Source organism: Trachurus trachurus (genome assembly GCF_905171665.1).
Source record: "Trachurus trachurus genome assembly, chromosome: 16".
Lineage (NCBI taxonomy): Eukaryota > Metazoa > Chordata > Actinopteri > Carangiformes > Carangidae > Trachurus > Trachurus trachurus.
This window is the reverse complement of record NC_139902.1, coordinates 33099081-33126219: the sequence shown is the minus strand read 5'-3', so window position 1 is coordinate 33126219 and position 27139 is coordinate 33099081. Positions and strand designations below refer to the sequence as shown.

The 27139-nt window shown below is 44.3% G+C and overlaps 2 protein-coding genes across 4 annotated transcripts in view; one reads left to right on the top strand and one right to left on the bottom strand.

The window, feature by feature from the left end:
- Positions 1-27139, top strand: part of LOC310999002 (sodium bicarbonate cotransporter 3-like) — a 70970-nt gene that overhangs the window by 36162 nt on the left and 7669 nt on the right. For 2 of the 3 annotated variants that reach the window (XM_083989287.1, XM_083989285.1), the window contains exons 8-19: positions 932-1089; positions 1750-1837; positions 3062-3208; positions 4637-4740; positions 5469-5643; positions 7242-7375; positions 20825-21070; positions 21686-21791; positions 23127-23288; positions 23388-23501; positions 24650-24811; positions 26574-26825. In XM_083989287.1, the coding sequence (XP_083845413.1) occupies positions 932-1089; positions 1750-1837; positions 3062-3208; positions 4637-4740; positions 5469-5643; positions 7242-7375; positions 20825-21070; positions 21686-21791; positions 23127-23288; positions 23388-23501; positions 24650-24811; positions 26574-26825 (1848 nt within the window). Of the gene's footprint in view, positions 1-931; positions 1090-1165; positions 1183-1749; positions 1838-3061; positions 3209-4636; positions 4741-5468; positions 5644-7241; positions 7376-20824; positions 21071-21685; positions 21792-23126; positions 23289-23387; positions 23502-24649; positions 24812-26573; positions 26826-27139 lie in introns of all 3 variants that reach the window. The other variant, XM_083989286.1, reaches the window with a different exon arrangement.
- On the bottom strand, positions 11129-17028 carry LOC310999149 (complement C1q tumor necrosis factor-related protein 4-like; the record flags this gene model as incomplete). Its single annotated transcript, XM_083989473.1, has 8 exons — positions 11129-11412; positions 11585-11713; positions 11858-11908; positions 12007-12095; positions 12548-12827; positions 13922-14050; positions 14131-14181; positions 16881-17028. 8 exons carry the CDS (start codon positions 17026-17028, stop codon positions 11129-11131), a joined length of 1161 nt encoding a protein of 386 aa, XP_083845599.1.

The window sequence follows — 27139 nt, the reverse complement described above, 5'->3', positions numbered from 1 at the left end:
AGGAGAGAGAAAGAGGAGGAAGAGAGAGAGGAGGAGGAAGAGGAGGAGAGAGAGGAGGAGAGAGGGAGAGGATGACGAAGAAGAGAGGAAGAGGAGAAAGAAAAGAGGAGGAGGAGAGAGCGAGAGGTGGAGGAAGAGGAGAGAGGAGGAGGAGTACAGAGAAAAGGGAGGAGGATAAGGAAGTGGAGAAGGAAGAGGAGAGAAAGAGGAGGATGAGAGAGAGAGAGGAGGAGGAAGATGAGAAAGAAAAGAGGAGGAGGGAGAGGAGAGAGCGAGAGGCGGAGGAGAAAGGAAAGTGGAGGAGGAGAAAGAAAAGAGGAGGGGGAGGAGGAGAGAAAGCAGAGGATGAGAGAGGAGGAGGAAGAGGAGAAAGAAAAGAGGAGGGGGAGGAGGAGAGAAAGCAGAGGATGAGAGAGGAGGAGGAAGAGGAGAAAGAAAAGAGGAAGAGCAGAGAGAGGAGTGGACTCTCTGCTGTTCCAACAGAGTGGTGCTGCTGCCTCCTTCAGGCTGTTCAGGGAACTACAGCCTCAGGTTGTAGAGTTGGACTGAATGAACTCTGACCCTGGCCCTGGCCCTGGCCCTGGTCCTGGTCCTGGTCCTGGTCCTGGTCCTGGTCCTGGTCCAGGTCCTGGTCCTGGTCCTGGTCCCTGGTCCTGGTCCCTGGTCCCTGGTCCGGGTCCTGGTCCCTGGTCCCTGGTCCTGGTCCTGGTCCTGGTCCTGGTCCTGGCCCTGGTCCCTGGTCCTGGTCCTGGCCCTGGTCCTGGTCCCTGGTCCTGGTCCTGGTCCTGGTCCTGGTCCTGACCCTGGTCCTGGTCCTGGTCCCTGGTCCTGGTCCTGGTCCTGGTCCTGGTCCTGGTCCTGGTCCTGGTCCTGGTCCTGGTCCAGCTCCAGTCCCAGTCCCAGTCCCTAACCCCCCCCCTGTGTTCTCCAGGTGGACATGAGCTTCATGAGGAAGATTCCTCCTGGAGCTGAAGCCTCCAACGTCCTGGTGGGAGAAGTCGACTTCCTGGATCGACCCATCATCGCCTTCATCCGCCTGGCACCGGCCGTGCTGCTGACCGGCCTCACCGAGGTCCCCGTTCCCACCAGGTACCGGACCATTCATTCATTAATTAATTAATTAATTCATTCATTCATAACCTTTATTTAAACCGGCCTCACCAAGGTCCCCGTGCCCACCAGGTAGTAGGGCTGGGAGGAAACATCGATGCACATAAATATCGCTATATCTTTTTTGACGATTTTTAAGTCGATTTTTCTTTTTTAATTTTTTTCGAAGAATTTTATTTTTTTTAGAATATTGCGATATCTTTTTTGACAATTTTTAAGTCGATTTTTGTTTTTTGAAGAATTTTTTTTTTTTTAAGAATATTGCGATATCTTTTTTGACGATTTTTTTTAAGTCAATTTTTTTTTTCAAAAATCGTTTTTTTTTTTTTTTAAGAATGTTTTTTTTTTTAGTTTTTTTAAATATTGTGCAATGTGCATTTGTTAGCCTTTTTTACATACAGAGGGTTCAGGTTTTGAAAAGGGTTTAAGTTCACTTTATAATGGAGTATGTTAATTTATAGGCTCCTACAGTATTTGTGTGCAGATAAAAAGCATATCGTCCCAGCCCTGTGTGTGTGTGTGTGTGTGTGTGTGTGTGTGTGTGTGTGTGTGTGTGTGTGTGTGTGTGTGTGTGTGTGTGTGTGTGTGTGTGTGTGTGTGTGTGTGTGTGTGTGTGTGTGTGTGTGTGTGTGTGTTCAGGTTCCTGTTCCTGCTGCTCGGTCCGTTCGGTAAAGGACCTCAGTACCACGAGATAGGACGCTCCATCGCCACGCTGATGACTGACGAGGTGAGGACGGGGGGGGGGGGGGGATATGGGAAGAGAGAGGAGGAAGAGGAGAGAGAAGAGGAGGAGGAAGAGAGAGAAAGAGGAGAGATAAAAGAGGAGAAGAGAGAAGCAGGAAGAGAGAGAGAGGAGAGAAAGAGGAGAAAGAAAAGATGAGGAGGAAGAGGAGAGAAAGAGAAGAGGAGAGAAGAGGAGGAGGGAGAGGAGAGAAAGAGAGAAGGAGGAAGAGAGAGAGGAGGAAGGAGAGAAAGAGAGGAGGAAGAGGAGAAAAAGAGAGGAAGTGGGGGAGAAAAAGAAAAGGGGAGAGAGAGGGAGAGGAGAAAAGAGAGAGGGGGCAGATAGGGAGGGAGAAAGAGAGAGAAAGAGAGAGGGGGGCAGAGAAAAAGAAAGGGAGAGAGGGAGGAAGAGAGGAGAAAAATATAGGAAGAGAGGAGGAAGAGAGATGGAGGGAGAGGAAGAGATAGAGGGGAGGAGAAAAAGAGAGGAAGTGGGGGAGAGGTGGAGAAAAAGAAAGGGGGAGAGTGAGGAAAAGAGAGAGGTGGCAAATATGGAGGGAGAAAGAGAGAAAAAGAGAGAGAGGAGGAGGAGAGGAAGAAGAGAGAAGGAGGAGGAGAGAGAGTGAGGAAGAGAGAGAGAGGGGCAGAGAGGGAGGGAGGGAGAGAAAGGAGAAGGAGGAGGATGAGGAGAGAAAGAGGAGGAAGAGAGAAAGAGAGGAGGAAGAGGAGAGTGAGAGAGGAGGAGGAGAGAAAGAGAGGAGGAGGAGAGAGAGGAGGAGGAGGAGAGAGAAAGAGGAGAAGAGAGAAGCAGGAGGAGGAGAGAGAAAAGAGGAGAAGACAAGGAAGTGGGAAAGGAAGAGGAGAGAAAAACTAGGACAGGGAGATAAAGAGGAGAGAGGAGGAGTGGACTCCCTGTGCTGCATAGGAGAGAGAGGAGGAGGAGGAGGAAGAGAGAGAAAGAAAGAGAGAAGGAGGAGGAGAAGGAGAGATAATGGGGGGGCGGAGGGATAGAGGAGGAGTAGACTCCCTCTGCTGTTTCACCAGAGTGGTGCTGCTGCCTCCTTCAGGCTGCTCAGGGAACTACAGCCTCAGAAGAGAGACAGATCTTCTTCTCCATTCATCATTATGACTTAGGCCTTTTGTTTTCTTTTTTTAATGTTGCACTTACTACAGACAGAGCATACATACATATACATACGTGTGTTGTAAGATATTAACCCCCCCCCCCCAGATCTTCCATGACGTGGCCTACAAGGCTCGGGACCGGACCGACCTGCTGTCAGGCATCGACGAGTTCCTCGACCAGGTGACGGTGCTGCCCCCGGGGGAATGGGACCCCAGCATCCGCATCGAGCCCCCCAAGAGCGTCCCCTCTCAGGTAACTGCCCCCCAAGAGTGTTCCTTCACAGGTAACTGCCCCCCAAGAGCGTCCCCTCTCAGGTAACTGCCCCCCAAGAGTGTTCCTTCACAGGTAACTGCCCCCCAAGAGCGTCCCCTCTCAGGTAACTGCCCCCCAACAGCGTCCGTCAGCGTAGTTTTGACTGTTTTTAAAGGGATTCACCCAAAATTGAAATTTCCCTCATTATCTCCTCCCCCTCATGTGGACTAAGGGCTGGGAGAAGTTTCAGAGTCCTCCGTGGCTTCTCTGAGTTACAGGGGGTCTCGGCGTAGCAGTGCATGTCCATATAACGCCGGGTTCACACCGGATGCCGAAGCGCCGCGAATAGCCGCGGAACGGAGACCGCTTCCCTTCGGCGCCCAAGTTAACAGGTAGTGTAGTTCAGACCAGAGGCGACGCGCCGCAAAGCGCTGCGATTGCTCGCGCCGTGCAGTTATCGTTTCGGCGTCTGTTCTATTTTGTGCGCGAGCCGCGAGCAATCGCGTCAATCTTGGCAGGAAGTCACACATGAAACAACGAGAGAATCCGGTCAATTTTCAAAATAAAACACTTTTCAAAATAAAATACAGCGATTGACAAATGCGACCGTATTTATATTTGTCAGACTCTCAACAGAGAGCAAGAGAGATGAAAACACACACACAGGATAGGGAGACACGGAGTGGGCTGGCTGCAGGGGGGGGGGGGGGGGGGGTCAAAACACACAAACAAACAGGGAAAGAGAGAGAGAGGGAGGAGGCAGAGACGAGTTGGACGACGTGAAATTAATCTTGGAAGTGAAGTACAGGGAGTTGTTTGACCCACAGCACACGGTGTTATAATTATATGAGGTTATTTACTTATCCATGATGTAAAAAACACAGCTCTGAATGTGAGTGAACAACAGCTGAGGAGCAGAGGCGCTCGCGACCGCAGCGGAGAAATCAGCGTCTGGTGTGAACTGGAGGGACGCGGCTCGCGCGCGATTTCCGCGGCCGCTTCGCTTCATGGCGCTTCCGCGTCCGGTGTGAACCTGGCGTAACGGCTGCAAATGGATACCAACTGTCTTCGTAACAAAAAGAAACACCAAAAAACATCCAAATACCTCCATGCTGCTCATATGTAATGTCCGTCTTGTATTGAAGCCCCGACATGAGAAATTATTTCGAAAAAAATTAAATAAGTCTATATTTCAAGCTTGTTTGTAGTGGAAGCTCCCAGCACTGCTCTTCCTGATCCGTCCAAATCTCGCGCGATTTGCGCCGGCGTCAGTGCAAATCACGCGAGATTTGGACGGACCAGGAAGAGCAGTGAACTATCCCTTGAAGGCAACACGCATCAGCAGTTTTGTATGAATTTACAGTATACAGTAATAAGCTGGTAGCGCACCCTGAGACTCTTGGTCAGCTGACCCGTGTGTCTGTGCAGGAGAAGAGGAAGATGCCGTCGGCGCCCAACGGCTCGGCCTGCAGCGCCGACACGGGGAAGGAGGCGGAGCATCAGACCGGACCGGAGCTGCAGAGGACCGGGAGGTCAGTGACGGCTGAAGCTGATTGGTCCAGAGCTGGTTCACAACAATTAGAGTAGTTGTTGAGGAACAAGAAGGAACTAATGAGTAGTTACTGAAGAACTAATGAGTAGTTACTGAAGAACTAATGAGTAGTTACTGAAGAACTAATGAGTAGTTACTGAGGAACTAATGAGTAGTTACTGAGGAACTAATGAGTAGTTACTGAAGAACTAATGAGTAGTTACTGAAGAACTAATGAGTAGTTACTGAAGAACTAATGAGTAGTTACTGAGGAACTAATGAGTAGTTACTGAGGAACTAATGAGTAGTTACCGAGGAACTAATGAGTAGTTACTGAGGGAACTAATGAGTAGTTACTGAGGGAACTAATGAGTAGTTACTGAAGAACTTACCATGAACGTGGTCAGTTCTTCAGTAACTGCTAATAAAATTACTGAGGAACTAATGAGTAACTAACTATTTTAGTCATTAGTTACCATTTTTCTGTACCCTAAAGTAAAGTGAGACATCAAAATGAGTAACTACTCTACTATCGTTGTGTACCTTAGTTCCTCAGTAACTTCTCCAATTGTTGTGTACCTTATTGTAAAGTGTAACCCAGTAGTTTGACTGACTGACTGACTGACTGATTGATTGATTGATTGATTGATTGATTGATTGATTGATTGATTGATTGATTGATTGATTGATTGATTGATTGATTGATTGATGTATTGATCGGTTGATCAGGATCTTCGGCGGCCTGGTGAACGACGTGCGGAGGAAGTTGCCGTTCCTGTGGAGTGATGTCAGAGACGCCGTCAGCCTGCAGTGCCTGGCCTCCGTGCTCTTCCTGTACTGCGCCTGCATGTCGCCCGTCATCACCTTCGGGGGGCTGCTGGGAGAGGCCACCAAGGGAAACATAGTGAGGACTCTCTGGGATTATTGATTATTGATTAGTAGGGGTGTAACGGTACACAAAAGTCACGGTTCGGTACGGTTTCGGTACAACAGACACTAATTGAATGTAAAACTAAAATCTGTCTTGTGTTATAAAAGTTTTAAAAAAAAATAAAAAATAGAATATAAAATTAAACAAGTGCATTAGGAGTGTTATCATGCCATTCATTAATTCTAGAGGGAAAAAAACTTGCACTTGACAACAGACAACTATTATTAAAGCAGATATCAGTGGAATGTTTTTGTTAATATAAGTCCTAAATAGTCCTATTTTCCGTCAGCAATCACTTACATGAAGTATTTCAGCCTAAACACGAGTCTCTCCGTCACTCTGCTCTGCTGTAACCCGAGGAGAAAATTTTCCTTGTGGGATACAAGTGTTATCCAATGAGGAGAGAGAACGGCATGAAGGGCTGTGTGTGCAGCCAAGGGATGCGCGTGAATGTGGTGACGTAGCACGAGGACCAATTGATGCCTGACAAGGGCGGGGGCTGCTAACTCATGGTGCGTTCAAAGAAACTCGTACTTTGTGTTTTTCCTTCCTGTGAAGTCATACCAGTTCGATCTGGTACGAGTTCACGGGTCGGAAGTTACGAGTGGCCGTTATAGGGAACTTTCACAGACAACAGGATGGTAAAAACACGAGCTACGGGTTACCTGGAACGCTACCAAGTCGTAGTTGTGACTTGAAGCTGTAACTTACGGTTTCAAAAGCCTGCCTTGAACGCAGCATTAGCCGAAACGGCCGTGAAGCTGATATCTGCTTTAAAAAAACAAGAAACTAACATGTTGGTTTACACAGTTAATTTAGACTAGATGCCAGTTGCTTTGGTGATGTTTCTGGTCCTGTCTGTGTTCATAAAACAGAGGCAGCTACACACACATCCCAAAAAAACTGAAGACTAGGTGCTGGACCACTAAGAAAGACACAGGTAAGGAAAAAAGGAGACCGCACACTAGTTAAAAGCTCCCGTGACAGTTTAATGTCACTCACACATGTGACGTTTCGGGCGTCAGCCCTTCATCAGACAATGTGTAGCTAGATAGTGTCCGGTCTCCTTTTTTCCTCACCTCTCTGTGTTCATGTCAAGAGGCTTAAAAGCCGCGGGATAAGTTGTTGCACACAACTTGTCTTTTTCCTTGCATCAGTGATTGGGTTGAACACACGCAGCGCGCTTCCGTGAAATATCGCCGACGGACTTTGTCCGGTCGACCGGTCACGAGCTGCTACACAGTCTATGGTCGCGAGCCGTCGCCGCCGTTGTGTTTTATTGAGAAGCCACACGGGGACATAAACGAGGCAGCAGCTCCTCTAACTTCACTCTCCCATCACTTCTCTTCTTCGTCTGTTATGACGGTTGCAGCAGCTTCGAGGCTCATTACCGCCACCTGGGTTGTTTTTTTGTTTTTTTTTAATATTCATTCAGACGTATTCGTCGTGTGACCGTGTGCACCGAACCGTGACCCGCGTACCGTGACGGCACGGGACGAATACATATACTGTTACACCCCTATTGACATTGCTCTCATAGTGACGCTGATCTCTCTCTCTCTCTCTGGTAGAGCGCCATAGAGTCTCTGTTCGGGGCGTCTCTGACGGGCGTGGCCTACTCGCTGTTCGCCGGCCAGCCGCTCACCATCCTGGGCAGCACCGGGCCGGTCCTGGTCTTTGAGAAGATCCTCTTCAAGTTCTGCTGGTGAGTTCCATCACTCCGCTCCGGTTACCACGGTGACCACCATCGCGATCGGTGGTTACGCTGCGTTCGACTCACAACTCCCAGAATCACCCAGTTACAAAAAAACTTCACGTAGTTAAGGCATTAAAGTCCCCCTCCCGCGACCCTTTTTGGTCATTTTAAAACCAGCTCATTAGCAATGCACCTCTGGAGGGGGCGGAGACTGCGCTGCTCTGCACCCGCCCAGCCACCTCCTCGCACCCCACCCCCCGCTCGCTGAGAGCTGGACATTGTACAATTACAGATTCAGATTCAGAGCGTGTAGCGTCAAACTCCACACTGGGATTCGATTCCAGACTGGAGCATAGTCCTTGCTCACAGTGCAAGCTGCTCTACCAGGTGAGCTATACCTGTTATACCTTGACCACTACACCGAGCTGCCAAGCCTTTCACCTCTGAGCCAGATGCAGAGCGGGGCGGGAGCTTGTAGCACTAGTGCCCTCCCCTGGAGCTGTGACACGTCAGCTCCAGTCTCCCTGAAACTGCCGGTTTGCGTCTGCCATTGGTTCACAGCAGTTTGAAGGCAGAAAAACTCAGAAATGCAATTTTGCACTTCCTTTTCTGCTGATATGTGCTCTAACACAAGAAAAATGCCACAGGAACATGTGAAAAGCACGAAAAACATGATTTTCATGGGAGGGGGTCTTTAAAACATTACAAAGGACGCAAAAACAATCAAAAAGAACGTTTTAATGTATTTTGGCATTTAAATGCATTTTAATCAATGTTTTTACCGTGAGGTGAGTGTGATGGGTCGTTGGTCCGATGGGGGGGGGGGGGGGGGGGGGGCGATATAGCGCCGCAGCTGAGCAATTAGCGCGATATAGCGCATTTAGCGTGCGCCCGTGTCTGTGTATCTATGTGCAGGCAGAGATCAGAGATGGTGTTTTAAATAACCATGCTAGTGTTTCACCAGCTCTCATCTCCGCCAGTCAGCCTCTCAAACTGTCGCCTCTCTCGCGTGCGGGCGCACCGCACGTAGACACACGTGAGGAAAAAAAAAATTTGAAAAAAAAAAAATACGTTTTTTTTTTTTCTGTGAGAGACTGTGGCGGGCCGCCACTGTCTCTTTAATTAATGGGAAACACAGGTGGATAGTTCACTGCCTTATTAACAATGGGACAGGTGAGTATCTGTGGTTAGTTCATGGTCTAAAAACCTCAGTGGGACAGGTGAGCGTCGCTGCAGTTTAAACCAGGACATTAATTATTATTCTTTGCTGTGAAGATCAAATTTGAAACAGGAACTGAATCATTTTATTCCGTCAGTGTGTGAATGTGTCAACATATAACTTTAACAGATGATCAAACCTTCCAAGGTTTCCGTGCAGAACCTTAAATAAAAGACCTGAGTCAGTGAATCGCTGTATTTCCCGACTGATCTCAGTTCAGTCAGTCTGGATAAAACCTGACGTTGAGTTTCTAGTTTCCGTCGCTCTGGTCAAAGAGTTTCACCTATTTTTGCGGATGTGTTTTATCCCCTGGTTTCATGTCAGTGGCAACATTTCATAACAGATTAACACTCAGTTTTTTTACACTCAGCTCTGGCGTCACTGTTGTACCTCAACGTCGTCATCCGTGACCCTGAGTACGAGACGGGCGTGTTTTTATGTTTTTAGGAAGTTGGTGAAATAAGAGCAGAATTAGGCCTCGGTGTGTTTGTTCTGTTGGGGGGTCAGCGGTCACAGATTATTGTGGATCAGCTGTGTAATTGGCTTAAGAGCCACTGTACATTTGAGTGGAGTTTCTATTGTCTTGTTTTATTGTTTTTTTTGGCTGAGGATTATAAAGGCTTTTTGTTATTCAAAAAAAAAATCTTTTGTAACACTTACATAAAATCCTTATTTTTTAACCTGCTCCATTTCCCCAGCTGATTATATCACACTGGTTTTTATTTTTGGGTCTGTGTTTCAAAACTCAAATATTTCCAGGAAAACACGTCAGAGTTATTCAAGAGGAGAAGATGCTGATGCAGTTGCTGTTGCAGTGTTTCTGACCGATAATCAGCGGATCGACAGATAATATTTCAGTCTAAACATCCAACGTTCCTTTGTCCTGAGACATTTGAAAGCCTCTGGATATTTTTTAGGCCAAATAATTCACAAAGTGATTTAATAGTGAGGACAATTAATTGAAATACAAACCGTTGTAAATGGACCAGGAGAGGAGTTCACAAGTCAAAGGTCACGGGGGTTCAAGTTTATTTCCTGATTATCTGCATTCTGCAGACAGGAACCAAGTGAAGTAAAGATTCAAGGAGATTTAAAAAAAAAAAAAAAAAAAAGATTGACTAATTAAATCTGAGACTGCAGGTAGTAGTGTAGAAATGTAGAAGTAGTACTAGAGTACTAGTATTATATGTAGTTTAGTAGTAGGAGGAGTAGTACTGTACTTGTATAGTAGTAGTATAGTTGTGAGTGTGGTTCCTCACATGGGAAAGAACAGTGTAGGGTTGGGTAGTGTAGCGTAGTGAAGGGTAGTAAGAGGGAGTGTAGGGTAGTGAAGGGTTGGGTAGTGAAGGGTAGTGTAGGGTTGGGTAGTGAAGAGTTGGGTAGTGAAGGGTAGTGTAGGGTTGGTTAGTGAAGGGTAGTGTAGGGTTGGGTAGTGAAGGGTAGGGTTGGGTAGTGAAGGGTAATGTACGGTTGGGTAGTGAAGGGTAGTGTAGGGTTGGTTAGTGAAGGGTAGTGTAGGGTTGGGTAGTGAAGGGTAGTGAAGGGGAGTGAAGGGTTGGGTAGTGAAGGGGAGTGTAGGGTTGGGTAGTGAAGGGTAGTGTAGGGTTGGGTAGTGAAGGGTAGTGAAGAGTTGGGTAGTGAAGGGTAGTAAAGGGTAGTGAAGGGTAGGGTAATGCAGGGTAGTGAAGAGTTGGGTAGTGAAGGGTAGTGTAGGGTTGGGTAGTGAAGAGTTGGGTAGTGAAGGGTAGTGAAGAGTTGGGTAGTGAAGGGTAGTGAAGGGTAGTGTAGGGTTGGGTAATGCAGGGTGGTGAAAGGTAGTGTAGGGTTGGGTAGTGCAGGGTAGTGAAGGGTAGTGTAGGGTTGGGTAGTGAAGGGTTGGGTAGTGAAGGGTAGTCAAGGGTAGTGTAGGGTTGGGTAGTGAAGGGTAGTATAGGGTTGGGTAGGGTAGTGAAGGGTAGTGAAGCGTAGGGTAGTGAAGGGTAGGGTAGTGTAATGAAGGGTTGTGTAGTGTAGGGTAGCGTAGGGTTGGGTAGTATAGTAATGAAAAGCATAACATAGTGTAGTATAGTAGTGTAGTAGTGTAGTAGATCTGGATACAGGGAGGAGACATTATATTCATCTCTGCTTGTTTCTGACATCTGACCCCAGAACAGTATGGAGGCTGAACAATGACTCCTCACCTCAGTGATAATGATGTCACTGATCGTCTTGTTTCTAACCAGCTTTGCGCTGTGATTGGTTGGCCCACTTGCAGTACTTTGACCGGCCAACAGTCGGCAGCTCTGTTCACACTGGTCTACTCTGTCTGTGTGTGTGTGTGGAGAGTTGGATCAGTTCGGTCCAGGTTTGATGAAGACTCAGAGAGTTTGTGTTTGAACAGAAAGTCTGAGGCTGTTTTTATTGTCTCAATGAAGCTTAGTCATTTAATCAGACCTGAACATCAGACAGCTTCACACAGTGATGATGAAGATTTGACATGGACATTTAAAGCTGTCAGGACCGAGACCGAAGACCAGTTCTGGTCCAGTCTGGTCTGGTTCTCCTCACATGGGGAAGAGCAGGAAGCCGCTGAAGGTGCTGTGGTGGTTGCTGTTGTCCCAGATCTGAGTGTTTTGCTCCAGCCTCATCCTGAGCGTGTCGCCCTGCTCCAGCAGCAGAGTGGCGCCGTTGGACGCCGTGTCACTGCCCTCTCCTGACGGCTGCTCGTGGGCGATGAGCTGAACGATGTCGTTGTTCTTGAAGAGCGCCGAGCTCATGGTGAAGTCGGTGGGAGCGTTGGCTGTGAAGCGGACGTAGTAAACTCCACGGATCGGCGCCGTGAACACACCTGGAGGGACGAGGAGTTAATGTACAGGGAAATAAAACCTGTTCTGGTTTAAATTTGAGCTAAATTAGTTTTGAGGCAAAACAAAAAAGAATTGATTTTCGTCTTGTGGAAATATTTGCGATTTTTAAACACGATGAAACATGTTTGGTTTTGAGTGTGTTTTGTTGCTGACCCGTCTCAGAGTCGTACGCCTGTCCCACGTTGGTCAGCACGTCTTTGTAGATGAGGTATTTGCTTCCTGACGTCGTCTTCTGGAGACCGTTTCCTCCGAGGGAAGCTGCAAACGCCACCTTCGGCACCTCTGCAGGAAAAAGAAAAAACTGATTTGTTACCAAAACAAGAAGGATATTAGAAATAACACAACATCCATGTTTCTGTCTCATTATTTAAAAGCAATTTCCACTGGGTTGCGCTGCTCCTCCACAGCTCACACACAGTCACTGACCTCTCATGGCCTTCAGCTCACTCTCTGTGGACTCCAGACGCTCTTTGACCCCTACACACACACACACACACACGGGTTAAAGATGAAACTAATGTAAATATTAAATTAAATATAAGAAAAACTCTTGGGATTAAATCAGATGAATTTACCGAGGTTCTGGGCCTGAAGCTGCTTCACCGACTCCTGAAGAGATCTGAGTTCAGCTTCAGCATCAGACTTAGCTGGAGCTTCATCCACCCTGTCAACACACACACACACAGATGTTTTCATGTCTTGGTATTGATCCTTTTCAGGTCAATAAACTGATGACAGATTAATGTTTTCAAAAAACTGGAATTGTTGTTTTATTTCAATGTCTGCTAATTTTTATTTCTAAAGCCTGGAAAAGAAGACAGGATAGTTTGTTTAATTAATCTTTGATCAACTCCTTTGAAGCTTGGTATTGATTTCTCTTCGTTCTTTCCTCTAAAGATGATCTGATTGTATTTTTGTTTGTTTGTTTCATTGATTTGCTGATGGTGTACTCTAGTCCTTGATTGTTTTCTTGGTGTTTTGCAAGCCCATGTGGGCGGGGCATATGGATGTATGAATGGCACAATAATAAAATTTGACATGAACATTTAAAGCTGTCAGGACAAGGACCAAAGACCAGGACCGGGTCCAGTTCTGGTCCGGTCTGATTCTCCTCACATGGGGAAGAGCAGGAAGCCGCTGAAGGTGCTGTGGTGGTTGCTGTTGTCCCAGATCTGAGTCTCGTGCCACAGCCTCATCCTGAGCGTGTCGCCCTGCTCCAGCAGCAGGGTGGCGCCGTTGGACGCCGTGTCGCTGCCCTCTCCTGACGGCTGCTCGTGGACGATGAGCTGCGCGGTGGCGTCGTTCTTGTAGAGCACGGCGCTCATGGGGAAGTCGGTGGGAGCGTTGGCTGTGAAGCGGACGTAGTAAACTCCACGGATCGGTGCTGTGAACACACCTGGAGGGACGAGGAGACAGGAAGTGAGGGGGGGGCGATGATGTGGACGACGGAGTGACTGAAGATGAAACCAAGACGCTCCACTATGAATCAGCTTCCTGTATCTATGTCACTGGGCTTCTCCACGGCCCCGCCCCCTTTAGGAGACTGGCAGACCATGGCTCCGCCCCCTTTAGGAGACCAGCGGACTGTGACTCCGCCCCCTTTAGGAGACTAGCGGACCGTGACTCCGCCCCCTTTAGGAGACCAGCGGACCGTGACTCCGCCCCCTTTAGGAGACCAGCGGACCGTGACTCCGCCCCCTTTAGGAGACCAGCAGACCGTGACTCCGCCCCCTTTAGGAGACCAGCAGACCGGGACTCCGCCCCCTTTAGGAGACCAGCGGACCGTGACCCCGCACCCTTTAGGAGACCAGGGGACCATGACCCCGCACCCTATAGGAGACCAGCAGACCGTGACTCCGCCCCCTTTAGGAGACCAGCAGACCGTGACTCCGCCCCCTTTAGGAGACCAGCAGACCATGACTCCTCCCCCTTTAGGGGACCAGCGTAGTCTAGACTCTATTCACTCCAATGAGAGAAGTGGATCTGAACACAGATTACGGTCGATTCTTTTGCCCCATAGTAGCCTAACCTATGTAAATATTGGACTCATTTTTCACAAACCACATCTCTTCTGACCATTTTGACACTAAAATGGCAATTTTCAGACGGACACATCAGGAGAAAATGAACTTTGTTCCAGACCTGTCTCTGTCTCAACAACACACTCTTATCTCGCCAGATTTGGCACAGATCTCCTAGGCAACGTCAAACAAACGTTTGCGAACGCCCACAAAAATGACTTTTCGTCATGCTAAATAGGACTGTGGAAAATGACTTTTAGCTGTGTGAATATTTAATGTTATCATAAGAAAATATAAATATCTCACTTTCCTCTACTGACAACTTTTATAAATCCACACACGTTAACAACACGAGGTGGAGGGACAGTGACCACGCCCACTTTAGGAGACAGGAAGTGAAGCTGAACCATTTCATATCATTGGAGCAGCTTCTCATGGGGCATCTTGGTTTATAGAGCAGTGACCTCACCTGTCTCGGAGTTGTAAGCCCCGCCCACGTTGGTCAGGATGTCCTTGTAGACGAGGTCCAGATTCCCGTTGGTGGTCTTCACCAGGCCGTTTCCTCCCAGCGAGGCAGCGAAGGCCACTTTAGGTGTTTCTGTACAAAACAAAACAACCCAGTCGTCCAATCGTTGAGGTTCTGTTTTACCGTTTACATGTTTGTGTGTCGGATCTCACCTCGGACTGTCCTCAGCTCCCTCTCGGCCTCCTCCAGACGCTCGCTCATCTCTGTCAGACAGGAGACAGACCACAGTCAGAGTCTGTGACATGTTCTTCTGCATTTCTCTCTCCTGGTCTCCTTGTGTATTAACCCTTATAAAACCTCAGCCCTGTGATGTACCATCAAGTTACTGACATCCTTTTATTCAGGACAACCTGCGCTTTCAGAATATCCATGATGTAGTGCTGTCATATGAACGTAGGAATAGCTAAATGATCAGAAAAAGGAAGGAAAATAAAAAACGGAAACAAAATTTCACACAGAAAATTATTCTAAACTTGTTTTTAGACACTATATAACTGTACTTTGAGGTCTTGGGGATCAGAGGGGAAAGAATAAGGGCTCTAACTCTGATACAAAATATATTATTTACATTAGCCTATTTACAAAAATGCCCGACAAGAAAACAAGCCTGACTTTTCCACTGGGTGCAGAGGCTTTTTGGTCTTGTGTCCTGCAGAGAACAAACTTTCTCCTTCCATATCACAGTCCCTCCAGGATTTCGCTGGCTTTTTTTGTGATTGTTGCGGCCTAAAATGCCTGATTTTGCGGCCACATTTTGAAAAAAATTGCGGTGAATGTTGCGATGTTTTAAGTGCTTTTGTTGCGATTAAATTGCGGGAAACAGCGAAAGTTGCAAAAAAAAGTTGCAGTTTTGTTCTGAATAATTAAAAATCAAAGGAAAATTGAAAACTTTGAGATGTCACAAAATAATGTTAGGTCCTGTTATACCAGCAATTTTCCACTTGTTAAAGCAGAAGTGAGTGATATATTTGTGTTAATATAAGTCTTAAATAGTTATATCTTCCGACAGCAATCACTTACATAGAGTGTTTGGTCTGAAACACGGGTCTGTCAGTCCCTCTGCTCTGCTCTGAGCCGAAGAGAAAACATTTATCGTATCCTACAGTTTTTATCCAATGAGGAGAGAGAACAGCATGCAGGGCTGTGTGTGCAGCCAAGGAACGCCGTGAATGTGGTGACGTAGCGACGAGGACTGTTATGGTGCGTTCAAGGAAACTCGTATTTTTCCGACCGTGAAGTGGTACCAGTTCGATCTGGTACGAGTTCACCGGTCGGAAGTTACGAGTGGCCGTTATAGTGACTTTCACCGGTAAAACAGGTCGGAAAAACACGAGTGGGTTGCCTGGAACGCTACAAAGTCGTAAGTTGTGACTTGAAGCTGTAATTTACGATTTCAAAAGCCTGCCTGGAACGCAGCATTAGCGAAAACGACCGGATCACTCACTTCTGCTTTAAGAAAGGCACAGGAAAATTAGAGTTGAAAGTTGTTTTACTTTTAATTAAAATGTCTGTTTAAAAATCGTGGTAAAAGAACTGTTTAAAATGCCATTAAAACAGTCCAGTCTTTGAATAAAAAGGGGAGGGTGGCTACTCAAGTCCAGGGCCAGGGCCTTAGGATGGGGGAAGGGGCACCTGGCCGCCGGCTGCTCCGCTCCGGCCCTGCAGTGGCGCACTCACTGGATTCCCTCTCGGCGAGTGCTGTGGGGTTGACACAGCCTCGGGTGGTCAACCAGGACAACTCACACACTGAACATGTTCAACTCAGCTTGTGTTCCTTTACTTATCACTTTGTGCACGTTGTATCAAGTTTCTTGCCATCAGCCCAGCCACACTGTTCCTCCGTGGACTCACTTTCAACCACCGCTCCGTCCAGACTCGCACTCTCTGCTGCGTAACTCGCGGAAAGCACCGACAATTGGTCCAATTTGCGGAAAAGTTGCGGTGATTGTACAAAATTGCAAGATCGCAAAAATTCGAGGGGATTGGCTGAATTTGCGATCGCAACATCGCAAATTCCTGGAGGGACTGATATCAGGCCCATGTCTTGGTCTTAGCTTGAGTAAGATGCACAAATGGTAAATATACACATTTTTTATTGCATTTACGCTGATTGTCTGATAATCTCGATCATACAAAGCAACAGAGCACCGATTATTAGTAATTAAGGAAACCGATAACTGATAATTAGAACCGATATTCATCTGTGGTAAAAATCAAAAGAAACTTTGGTGTCAGAGTTTAGAATAACACACCTGGAATTATACTGAATACAGGAAACTGTTTCTTTTGTGAAAATCTGTGGTAAAAGGACCTTACATTTTTTTAGAACTCCAACACAGATCTTGTTTCAGTGGGCGGGACATTGTTTTATACCCAAGAGTGGTGACTTCAGGCAGATAGACGGCTACATCAGAGCCAAAGGAGTGCATTTAAAACATACATTTATTTCATCGGTCATCAGTAAAAAAAAAATGGATGATACCGATTCGACCGAAAAATGTCGAATATTGGCTGATATTATCTGCCATGCCAAAAATCGATCCATCCCTAGTATAGATTTCTTCTATATTTTCAATTCTCTATTCAACTTCTGTTTCAAAATGTGAAATAATTTATTTTATCCATCCTCCCAGTTCAGGAAAATGCACAAATTGTAAATCTACGTTTTATTTATTACATTTATGGCTGATTTTTTCCGAAAATCCTGATGCACGGATCTCCTATTGGACCCTGGATTTTAAGACTGGAGAGCTCGTCTGAAAGGCTGAAATGTCCCCTTTTCGATTTAAAAAAGGAGAATTACGTGGCTACCCTTCAGCAGTCTGGAGAAACCCTTGATGCAGTAAAACATAATTCCCCCCCCTGACCTCAGAGGGTTGGGAACAGCTCAGGTGTCTCTCACCTCGTCTCTGGGCCTTCAGCTCCTCCACCACGGTCTGGACCTTCTTCAGCTCGGCGGACATGTCGTCCACCGGCAGAGCCGAGCCGAGCCAGGCCAGGCCGGCCAGCGCCAGCAGCAGCAGCAGAACGGGGGAGGAGGAGGGACGCATGATGTCTGAGACAGAGACAGAGACAGACAGAGACAGGAGGGGCAAGCTGCTTCTTATAGACACCAGCTCTGGATCAATGGCCTCGGCTGATTGGCTGAAGAGTTTGTCCTCGGTGTTGACTCTGGAAATTGAACCGGGAGTCAAAGGCCGTCGCCCTCCAGGGGGGATGCAGCTGCATCAGATCCCCTGTTCCACTATACAGTTCCAGCTCCACTCTACTCCACTTGGCAGAGCTCCAACCACAATATTATTTAGAGGCCCCCACCCAATTCCAAATGTATCATAGTTACAGAATGACTGTATAATGATACGCCATTTAAAGAGCAACTAAACTCCTAAACCACTTTTTTCTGCTGAAAACAAATATATTTGGGTATGAAGTAGTGTTGTCGATTGATTCTGGTCCAACTTTTGACATTTTAGTCAAAATATTTCAATTTGGTGTATTTTGTAGTAAAAATGTCAGAGTGACTGCCCTCTATGGGTTGAAACACGGCTATTACAATCACATTTTTCTATTGGCTGAGATGGAGGCAGATGACGTTTTGGAGGCAGCTTTCGTCATCGGCCACCAGCTCCCAATCGGCACCGGCTGCTGCCTGTGGCTAATGGCTGCTAGGCACTTAGAGCACTGGAAAAGAGAGTAAGGACACCACCATTGACTCCCGTGGTAAGGGTTTAAGGGTTTAAGGTTTTAAGGGTTTAAGGGTTTAAGGGTTTTGCGCCCCTAGTGGCAGGATATGGGTATTACAAAAGCACCCAGAAAACCCATTCACTCCAATGTATGTGTGTTGACCACTTGCTTGTAAATTGATGAAAACGGCCGTGTTTTTGTTTTTAGGTGTCTTGGTCATATCAGATTATACTTAGAATTTGTTTATTACAAAATGTAGATTGAAACATTAATGTAGACAACTGTTTTTTTTTGTTGTTTTTTTTTACTCACCTATGTGTTAATATTTATCTGTAAAGGATCCTCAATGATGCTATTAACGTGGGTGATCTATAAATGTCCTTAAATCATTGAAAACACCACACTGCTCATTCACCAACAATGCAGAGATGTCAGTTCTTGGGCGCTTTTGCAAAACCCATATTCCTCCACCAGGAGGCGCTGCCATTGGACCGATGCTGTCCTTACTCTCTTTTCCAGTGCTCTAGGCACTCTAGCTGCTCTGCTGCGGCTAACGGCTGCTTGCAGCTGCCTGGATGGGAATCGTTAGCGGCTCTGCCCCGAGCGCTATAGCAGAAGTGTCGATGTGTGTTTATTACTTTTTTTTCTCCTTCGTGTGATTTGTGGGTGTAACTGCGGCGCAGGGGGGAGGGGGGATCGGATCGGAGAGTGCTCCTGGAGTCCCGCCCATAATCAAGGCATTTTTTTTAATTTCAAGCTTAGAGCACGTCATCCAAAACTGAGGAGTTTAGTTGCTCTTTAATTTGACAACATCTATTAGTAAGAACACATCAAATGAAAAATAGCTTCAAACTAGAATCAATAAATCTGAGTTGCAAATAGTCTTTTGAGAACACTCAGGTTGAAGTCACTTTTAATTGATGACTAACAGCCTCTTTCAACACTAAAGCAGTTCCCAACCTTTTTTGGCTCGTGACCCCATTTTGACATCACAAATTTCTGGCGACTCGTGGCCATCAATCAAGATGCGCCCACTCAGATATTTTTATATGCTGCATTTTATTTGAACTCAATTTTTATTCGACTAAGTGAATGTATAGAATACAGTTGTTTAAAGCTATGGTCTACGATTTGGAGCATTGGTAATTATTATTAACATCGTTTATACAGCGATTATGGTCCTGTGGTCCGATATACACAATATAAATAGCAAAAAGAACCAAAAAAATCCATTCAGTCTATCAGCCGTGGGCCTGCATAGAAATTGACCAATGGGCATGGCGCGCCCCGTCCGGCTCCCACCCTCTGAAGATGAAATAAGATGGTGAACTTTGTTAAAGACGGGAGATTTATTAGGTCACGTTATAATTGGAATAATAATTATAAAGGAAGGAGAGTCTGGTGCTTTGTATCTGATTTATTTCCACAAATAACGGGGGCTAATCTGATCTGACAACATCTGATTCCATGCGTATTTGTCCCAAGTCCGATCTACGCCACTTGAGTGGAAAAAATCTGAATTGGGCCACTTGAGTCATCGGTGGTTACTGATTGGTGGAGTATTGGTTAACTCTGTGTTCAGCCACTGATAAATCCTGCTCTCTGATTGGCTCAGAGGTCAGGACGTCTTATCTATCTGTGACCTCCAGACAGTTCACCAACCGACGGTCACTGGCCTCTATGGACCCACTGCAGTGTCGACACAGTGTTCAGTGTTGGATACGAAGTGTTTAAGGTCCTGTTGGAAAATTAGAGAAAACCAGAGCAATAACAATTGAAAAGGAAAAAGAGGAAGAAAAACTTTCAAAACATTTTGTAAAAGTGGTTTTAAATCTGGATGGGTTAGGCCAGCGGTTCCCAAACTTTTCATGCCGCGCACCACCTTCTACCTCCCAACTTGGCTGACGCACCCCCAATGACCGAACCATGAAAATGTTTGGGAATCCCTGGGTTAGGCTATGAGATAATAACACAACGTTACCAGACAGAGTTGTTTTAGAGGGAAATTCATGCAAAACCTCTGGTGCATGTTAGCCTGATGCATCAGCCGCTTATTTCATTACATTTCAAAAAGCGTCTGAACACGAGCCATAGGGATTCGTTTGCTTCCGGGAGGCGGTTGCTTACATTTGCTTCAACTAATCGCTGCTGCTTGGTGGTCACGTGTGCTATACACCGGTTAAGCTCATAGGTTAATCTTGAGCGCTTGAGTTCAACGTCATCGCCTTCACTTACCCGTCTGTTCGCTGATTGGAGCGGACGGAGCAAACCGAAACGCATTGCTAGTGTCCTGACTACATGTTTGAGGCAAATGAAATTTGCCGGAACCAGTAGGCGGCGCTAGCCTGGCTAGGTGCATGTTGCCTTCAGGGACAGTTTTTCATCAAGCAGTCTCTGTATTTCCCTCTAAAACAACTCTGTGTGGTAACGTTGTGTTATTATCTCATAGCGTGGTGAATGTGCAGCTCACAACTTGTCCACCAGAGCGTTGTGGAGTTGTTGGATTGTGTATTTGATGAGTTTGATGAGGGAAACCAAGAAAGTCCTGGTCTTGCATTGTTGCATCTTCATCCATCTTATCCATCCATAAACAGTCTTTTTTTTTGTTTTTTCTTTTGTCGTAGTAGCGTCATGTTAATTGTCTCTCTTTGTAGTTTTTTTGTCTGTTGGTTTCTGTTGGATACATGTGTGTTTTTCCTGTTTTATGAATTCTGTTGTTATGTCCTTGTGTTTATTTTAATGGCTTTTAACACCTTGCCAGGAGGACTACAGTCGGAAACTAGCCGTTGGCTAACACTGGCACTTTTACATTTTATTATGTCCATTAATGTGCATTGTCCTCCTTAAATAAAAATAAAATAAAAAAATAAAATAAATCCCATAATGAGCCTCCGTAGCGTAGCTCTGAGCAGCTCACGGCTCTGCTCCGCCGTTCTAAAAACAGCTTGCACTGACAATTAAAGGTAACAAACCTACTGCTATGACTATAGGGATTATGGCAATGGGCCAGTTTGACAAAAATGTTGAATATTGAAGGCGAAATAAAACATCTCTGGTGTGAAAGCGACCTGAATAAAAACTGGTTCATCACTTGTTGAACGAACTAAAACTAAACTGAAAAACTAAATAAAAACACAAACTACTTGTGACCTCTGACCCCAGCGACTACGGCCTGTCCTACCTGTCCCTGAGGACCAGTATCGGACTCTGGACCGCCTTCCTGTGCCTGGTTCTGGTGGCGACCGACGCCAGCTCCCTGGTCCGCTACATCACGCGCTTCACCGAGGAGGCGTTCGCCGCTCTGATCTGCCTCATCTTCATCTACGAGGCTCTGGAGAAGCTGGTCCACCTGGGGGAGGTCTACCCGGTCAACATGGACCAGAACCTGGACAACCTCACCCAGTACACGTAAGGACCAGAACCAGACACCTTATGGCAAGCCATTTTAACATTTAAAAGCTAAGTTTGACTCTCCGGAATTAACATTGTAGATATCAACAACGTCTTTCTGACTAGTCGTAATTACATTTTGAATAGTTGGATTTTTTATTCAAGATATCTGTAATTCAGTTTTGCCTCTAGTCAAAAAGAACATTTCAGATATCTGCAACTACGTTCTTCCTAGGACAAATGACGTCACTTTTGCCATGCATGTGTATGGGGTTTGTCATTACAGATAACTACAATTCAGTTGCGGATATCCGCTATGTGAATTACAGATATCTGTAACTGAATTACAACTAGTACTAATTCCAGTTTGAGATATCTACAACTTCATTTCACCTAGTCAAAACTTAATTACAGATATCTGAAAAGGGACATGTAGATATCTTTAATTGAGGTGAATTAAAGATATCTTGAACTGGAATTATGACTAGTCAGAAGCAAATTGTAGATATCGTTCATTCAGCGTCCAGCTTTCAGCATTCACCATGTATTTCATTCAGGAAATGCATTCTCTAGTTGATGATGCGGTTGATGATGTGGTTGATGATGTCGTTGATGATGTCATCCCCGTGGCAGGTGTCAGTGCTCTCCTCCCTCCAACGTCTCCGCTGAGCTGCAGCAGATCTGGAGCCGGAGGAACCTGACGTCAGGGGACATCCAGTGGGAGGAGCTTAGTGTGAAGGTCTGACATCACACACACACACACACACACACACTTCACCTTTTGTCTGTTTTCTACGACGAGTATCAGGGCCACATTGACAAATAAAAAAATCACAATCTTTGAGAATAAAGTCGTAAATGTACGACTTTATTCTCGTAATGTTATGACTTTTTTCTCGTAGGAAATGTACAACTTTATTCTCGTAGATTTACGACTTTATTCTCGTAAATTTACGACTTTATTCTCGTAATGTTATGACTTTTTTTCTCGTATGAAATGTACGACTTTATTCTCGTAGATTTACGACTTTTTTCTCGTAATGTTATGACTTTTTTTCATGTAAGAAATTTACAACTTTATTCTCGTAGATTTACAACTTTATTCTCGTAATTTACGACTTTATTCTCGTAGGAAATGTACGACTTTATTCTCTTAGATTTACGACTTTATTCTCGTAAATTTACGACTTTATTCTCGTAATGTTATGACTTTTTTTCTCGTATGAAATGTACGACTTTATTCTCGTAGATTTACGACTTTTTTCTCGTAATGTTATGACTTTTTTTCATGTAAGAAATTTACAACTTTATTCTCGTAGATTTACAACTTTATTCTTGTAATTTACGACTTTATTCTCGTAGGAAATGTACGACTTTATTCTCTTAGATTTACGACTTTATTCTCGTAAATTTACGACTTTATCCTCGTAATGTTATGACTTTTTTTCATGTAAGAAATTTACAACTTTATTCTCGTAATTTACGACTTTATTCTCGTAATGTTATGACTTTTTTCTCGTAGGAAATGTACGACTTTATTCTCTTAGATTTACGACTTTATTCTCGTAATGTTATGACTTTTTTTCTCGTATGAAATGTACGACTTTATTCTCATAGATTTACGACTTTATTCTCGTAAATGTACGACTTTATTCTCGTAGATTTACGACTTTATTCTCGTAAATTTACGACTTTAGTCTCGTAATGTTATGACTTTTTTTCTCGTATGTAATGTACGACTTTATTCTCGTAAATTTGCAACTTTATTCTCGTAAATGTACGACTTTATTCTCGTAATGTTATGACTTTATTCTCGTAGGAAATGTACGATTTTATTCTCGTTAATTCACGACTTTATTCTCGTAAATGTACGACTTTATTCTCGTAAATTTATGACTTTATTCTCTGTGTGTGTTTTTTTTTTCTCATTGTGGCCCTAATACTCAGTCGTAGTTTTCTATCCTGATTGAATGGAAACATTGAGACTCCTGGTGGACATCAGAGGAACTGCAGCTCCCTCACATCCTCTGTCTCTCTTCCTCTCTCCCTCTCTCTCTCCCTCTCTCTCTCTCAGGAGTGTGTGGATTTCCGTGGTCAGTTCGTCGGCGCGGCGTGCGGCCATGACGGTCCCTACGTGCCCGACGTCCTCTTCTGGTCGGTCATCCTCTTCTTCACCACCTTCTTCCTCTCCTCCTTCCTCAAACAGTTCAAGACCCGGAGATACTTCCCCACCAGGGTGTGTTCACCTGTCACACACACAGACACACACACACACACACCTACACACACACACACACACACTGAGACAGTACTGATGACGTCATTGTGTTCACAGGTTCGATCGACCATCAGCGACTTCGCCGTCTTCCTCACCATCATGATCATGGTGGTGGTCGACTACCTGGTCGGAGTTCCGTCACCTAAACTCCACGTTCCCGACCGCTTTGAGGTAACGGCCGACCCCTGACCCCTGACCCCCGACCCCTGACCTCTGACCCCTGACCTCTCTGAGGATGTTTGGAGTTGTATTGACCAATGGTTCTCAAAAGTTTTTACAAAGTTTACAAAGTTTTTTAAATTGACACAAATTAGACTCCCATTGAAGCAAACACCAGTGAGACTGAAGAATGTTACTTTTTTAGTCAATGTACATTCAAACTAGGGCCAATGGTGTGAATTAGTGGTAAAAAAAAAAAAAATCCAAAAAAAGAAAACAATTCTAGAAAAAAATGGTAAGATTTCTTTAAAAAAAAAACAAAAGTTTTTTAAGAATTCTTGAAAAAATTGATAAAATCTAAAGAAAAAAAATTAGACCTAGAAAAAGTGGTAAAATTAAAAAAATTACAATAATGCAAAAGAAAAATTAAGAGAAAGTTTTTAAATTCCAGAAGAAACTGGTAAAAATTTCTCAAAAAGATTTACAAAATAAAATCTAGAAAAAGTAATTATAATAATGAAAATAATTCGTAAAAATTTCTCCCAAAAAAAAAATTCTCAAAAGTGTTAAAATTTCTAAAAGATAAATTAAAAGTTTTTTAAAAATTCTAGAAGAAACTGGTAAAAATTTCTCCCAAAACAAAGTGGTAATATTTAAAAAAAAAAAAAAAGTTAAAACAAATATAATAATAAAAAAAAGTGGTAACAATATTTCTCCAAAAAACTAAAATACAATTTTAAGAAAAAGTTAGGGACAACTTTTAATTCAATGGCGTGAATTAGTGGTAAAAAAAAATTCTAGAAAAAATGGTAAGATTTACAAAAAAATGTTCTAGATTTCTTTAAAAAAACAAGTTTTTTAAAGAATTCTAGAAAAGTGGTAAAATTTCTAAAAATAAATATATGAATAAAAAGTTTTAAAAATTCTAGAAGAAACTGGTGAAAAATTCTCAAAAAAATTACAAAAAAAATCTAGAAAAAGTGGTAAAATTTCTAAAAAAAAATTAATAAATACATAAAACGTTTTTTAAAAATTCTATAAAAAACTGGTAAAAATTTTAATAAAACGTTAGGGAGCCCCTTGAAGCCTTGGCGGACTGTGTTGACGACTGTGTTGCGTCACCATAGTAACGTCTCTGTCTCCGTGTCCGTCCTCTCCAGCCGACGTCCAACACTCGTGGTTGGCTGATCTCTCCTCTGGGTTCGAACCCGTGGTGGACGCTGCTGGCCGCCGCCGTCCCCGCGCTGCTCTGCACCATCCTCATCTTCATGGACCAGCAGATCACGGCCGTCATCGTCAACAGGAAGGAGAACAAGCTGAAGGTGAGGACTTAGAAATAAAGTACAACTTAGTATATATAAAATATACTGAGCTAGATATCTATCTCTAATCAGATAACAACTATGAACTTAAAGTAATCATTACTCAATAAACAGAGAATAAGCATATGCAATATACAGTATTTTAAACATCAAAGATTAGTAATACAGTAGCCTAGCATAAGGCACTCAGGCTATTGCTAGTTAGCGGCTAATTGTTTGACACTCATTAGTGGCTAAGTGTTTATCACATAATGAAATCTGATGGTAAAAACTACTACAGTCATCAGTTGACTCATGAATAAAACACAAATATCAACATAGTGTAACATATGAATACAACAACATAACTCACGGCTCGATGGACGCACACACTGTAGAGGATGTTCAGCCGATGTCTTCTCTGAGGTGATCAATGCCTATGTGGTGCGTTCAAGGACCTCAGCAGCGTGGGAATTCACATGCACAACAAATACAGGGTATTCGCGGGGTCTTGAAAAAAAATTTAAAGGTGATAAATCAATTTTGGGAAAATTAAGACCCTTAAAAAGTATTAAAAAGTCTTTTCACGACTTTATAAAGTCTTAAATTTTCAAGGTATTTTTTCTGAATTAGCTGTCCAAGAGTTTGAGTCCTAAAAAACATTGTAAAAGTGTGTGAATTTATTCATTTTATAGTCTACTTGCCAGCCCATAGGGCCCCATTGTGAACCCGGAAATGTTGAGTACCCCAAAGTTTTATGTTAGAAATATATAGTATGGGTCCCCAGTATTCAGAAACTGCCGGATGCTAACTTATATATATTGGGCAATTAGCACAATTGACATAATTAGCATAAATTAGCATAGTTGCCTATATGGGTAATATTTCAGCAAAATTGACTTGGCTGATCTGGGCAATATTGGAGTGGTTTTAGGGGTTATTGATGATGCTGAATCCATTTCTGACATTTTCAAAATTCAAAATGGCTGTCTAAACCAGAAGTGACCAGATTGAAATCCATCAAAATCGGCCCACTGGCGGTTAAAACCTGGTCACTTCCGGTTTAGACAGCCATTTTGAATTTTGAAAATGTCAGAAATGGATTCAGCATCATCAATAACCCCTACAACCACTCCAATATTGCCCAGATCAGCCAAGTCAATTTAGTTGAAATATTGCCCATATAGGCAACTATGCTAATTTATGCTAATTATGTCAATTGTGCTAATTGCCCAATATATATAAGTTAGCATCCGGCAGTTTCTGAATACTGGGGACCCATACTATATATTTCTAACATAAAACTTTGGGGTACTCAACATTTCCGGGTACTCATTGTTGGCAAGTAGACTATTATTAAAAACCAAAGATGAACCGGTACATAAAAAAGAAAAGAAGATTGTTGTTTTTGTTTTTTGAGTGGAGCGATGTTTTTTTGTTTTGTTTTTTGATAAAATTTGCCTTTGATTTATTATCCCAGCCTATTATGAATGATGTTGTATCATAGTGGTCTCTAGTCTTTATCACAAACTAGAACTGTTAAGTTATAAGTGTCACTGATGTAAATGGTTACAGCTTGAAGTGGCGGTGAGGTGTTAAAAAATATTGAGAAGGTCTTGAAAAAGTCTTAAAAAGGTGTTGAAATTAACTTCAAGATTCCTGTATATACCCTGAAATATCAACAAACTTAAAGGAATAATGCTCAGAGGGACGACCTTTTGTACATACTGCATGAGTCAGAGCGCCGTGACGATAAGTGTGTTTGGTGTGTGTGTGTGTGCAGAAGGGCTGTGGCTACCACCTGGACCTGCTGGTGGTGGCGGTGATGCTGGGCGTGTGCTCGGTGATGGGGTTGCCGTGGTTCGTGGCGGCGACGGTTCTCTCCATCTCCCACGTCAACAGCCTGAAGCTGGAGTCGGGCTGCGCCGCGCCCGGAGAGCAGCCCAAGTTCCTGGGCATCAGGGAGCAGCGCGTCACCGGCTTCATGATCTTCATCCTGATGGGCTGCTCCGTCTTCATGACCTCCGTCCTCAAGGTCAGTCATCGGTCGCCACGGAAACGCTGGACAAGACCATAGTCCAGTAATTTTAGGCCAAAAAAGGGGTCAACGTTAAACAAATTGCAACAGAAGCAAATTCAACTGGTTTTGTATCCTCCTCAAGTGAGGGAAAAAAAGCCCCGAAGAATCCCATTAGGGGAAAGTTTAGAAAAACACCCAAACATATCCCATTTATACGCATAAAACATTTTTTTCACGTGAATAGGGTAAAATTTGTAACCTTTAGATATCTCCATGAAAATTACTGAGTTGATTACTTACATTAAGACAAACAAAAAATGCAAGTTACA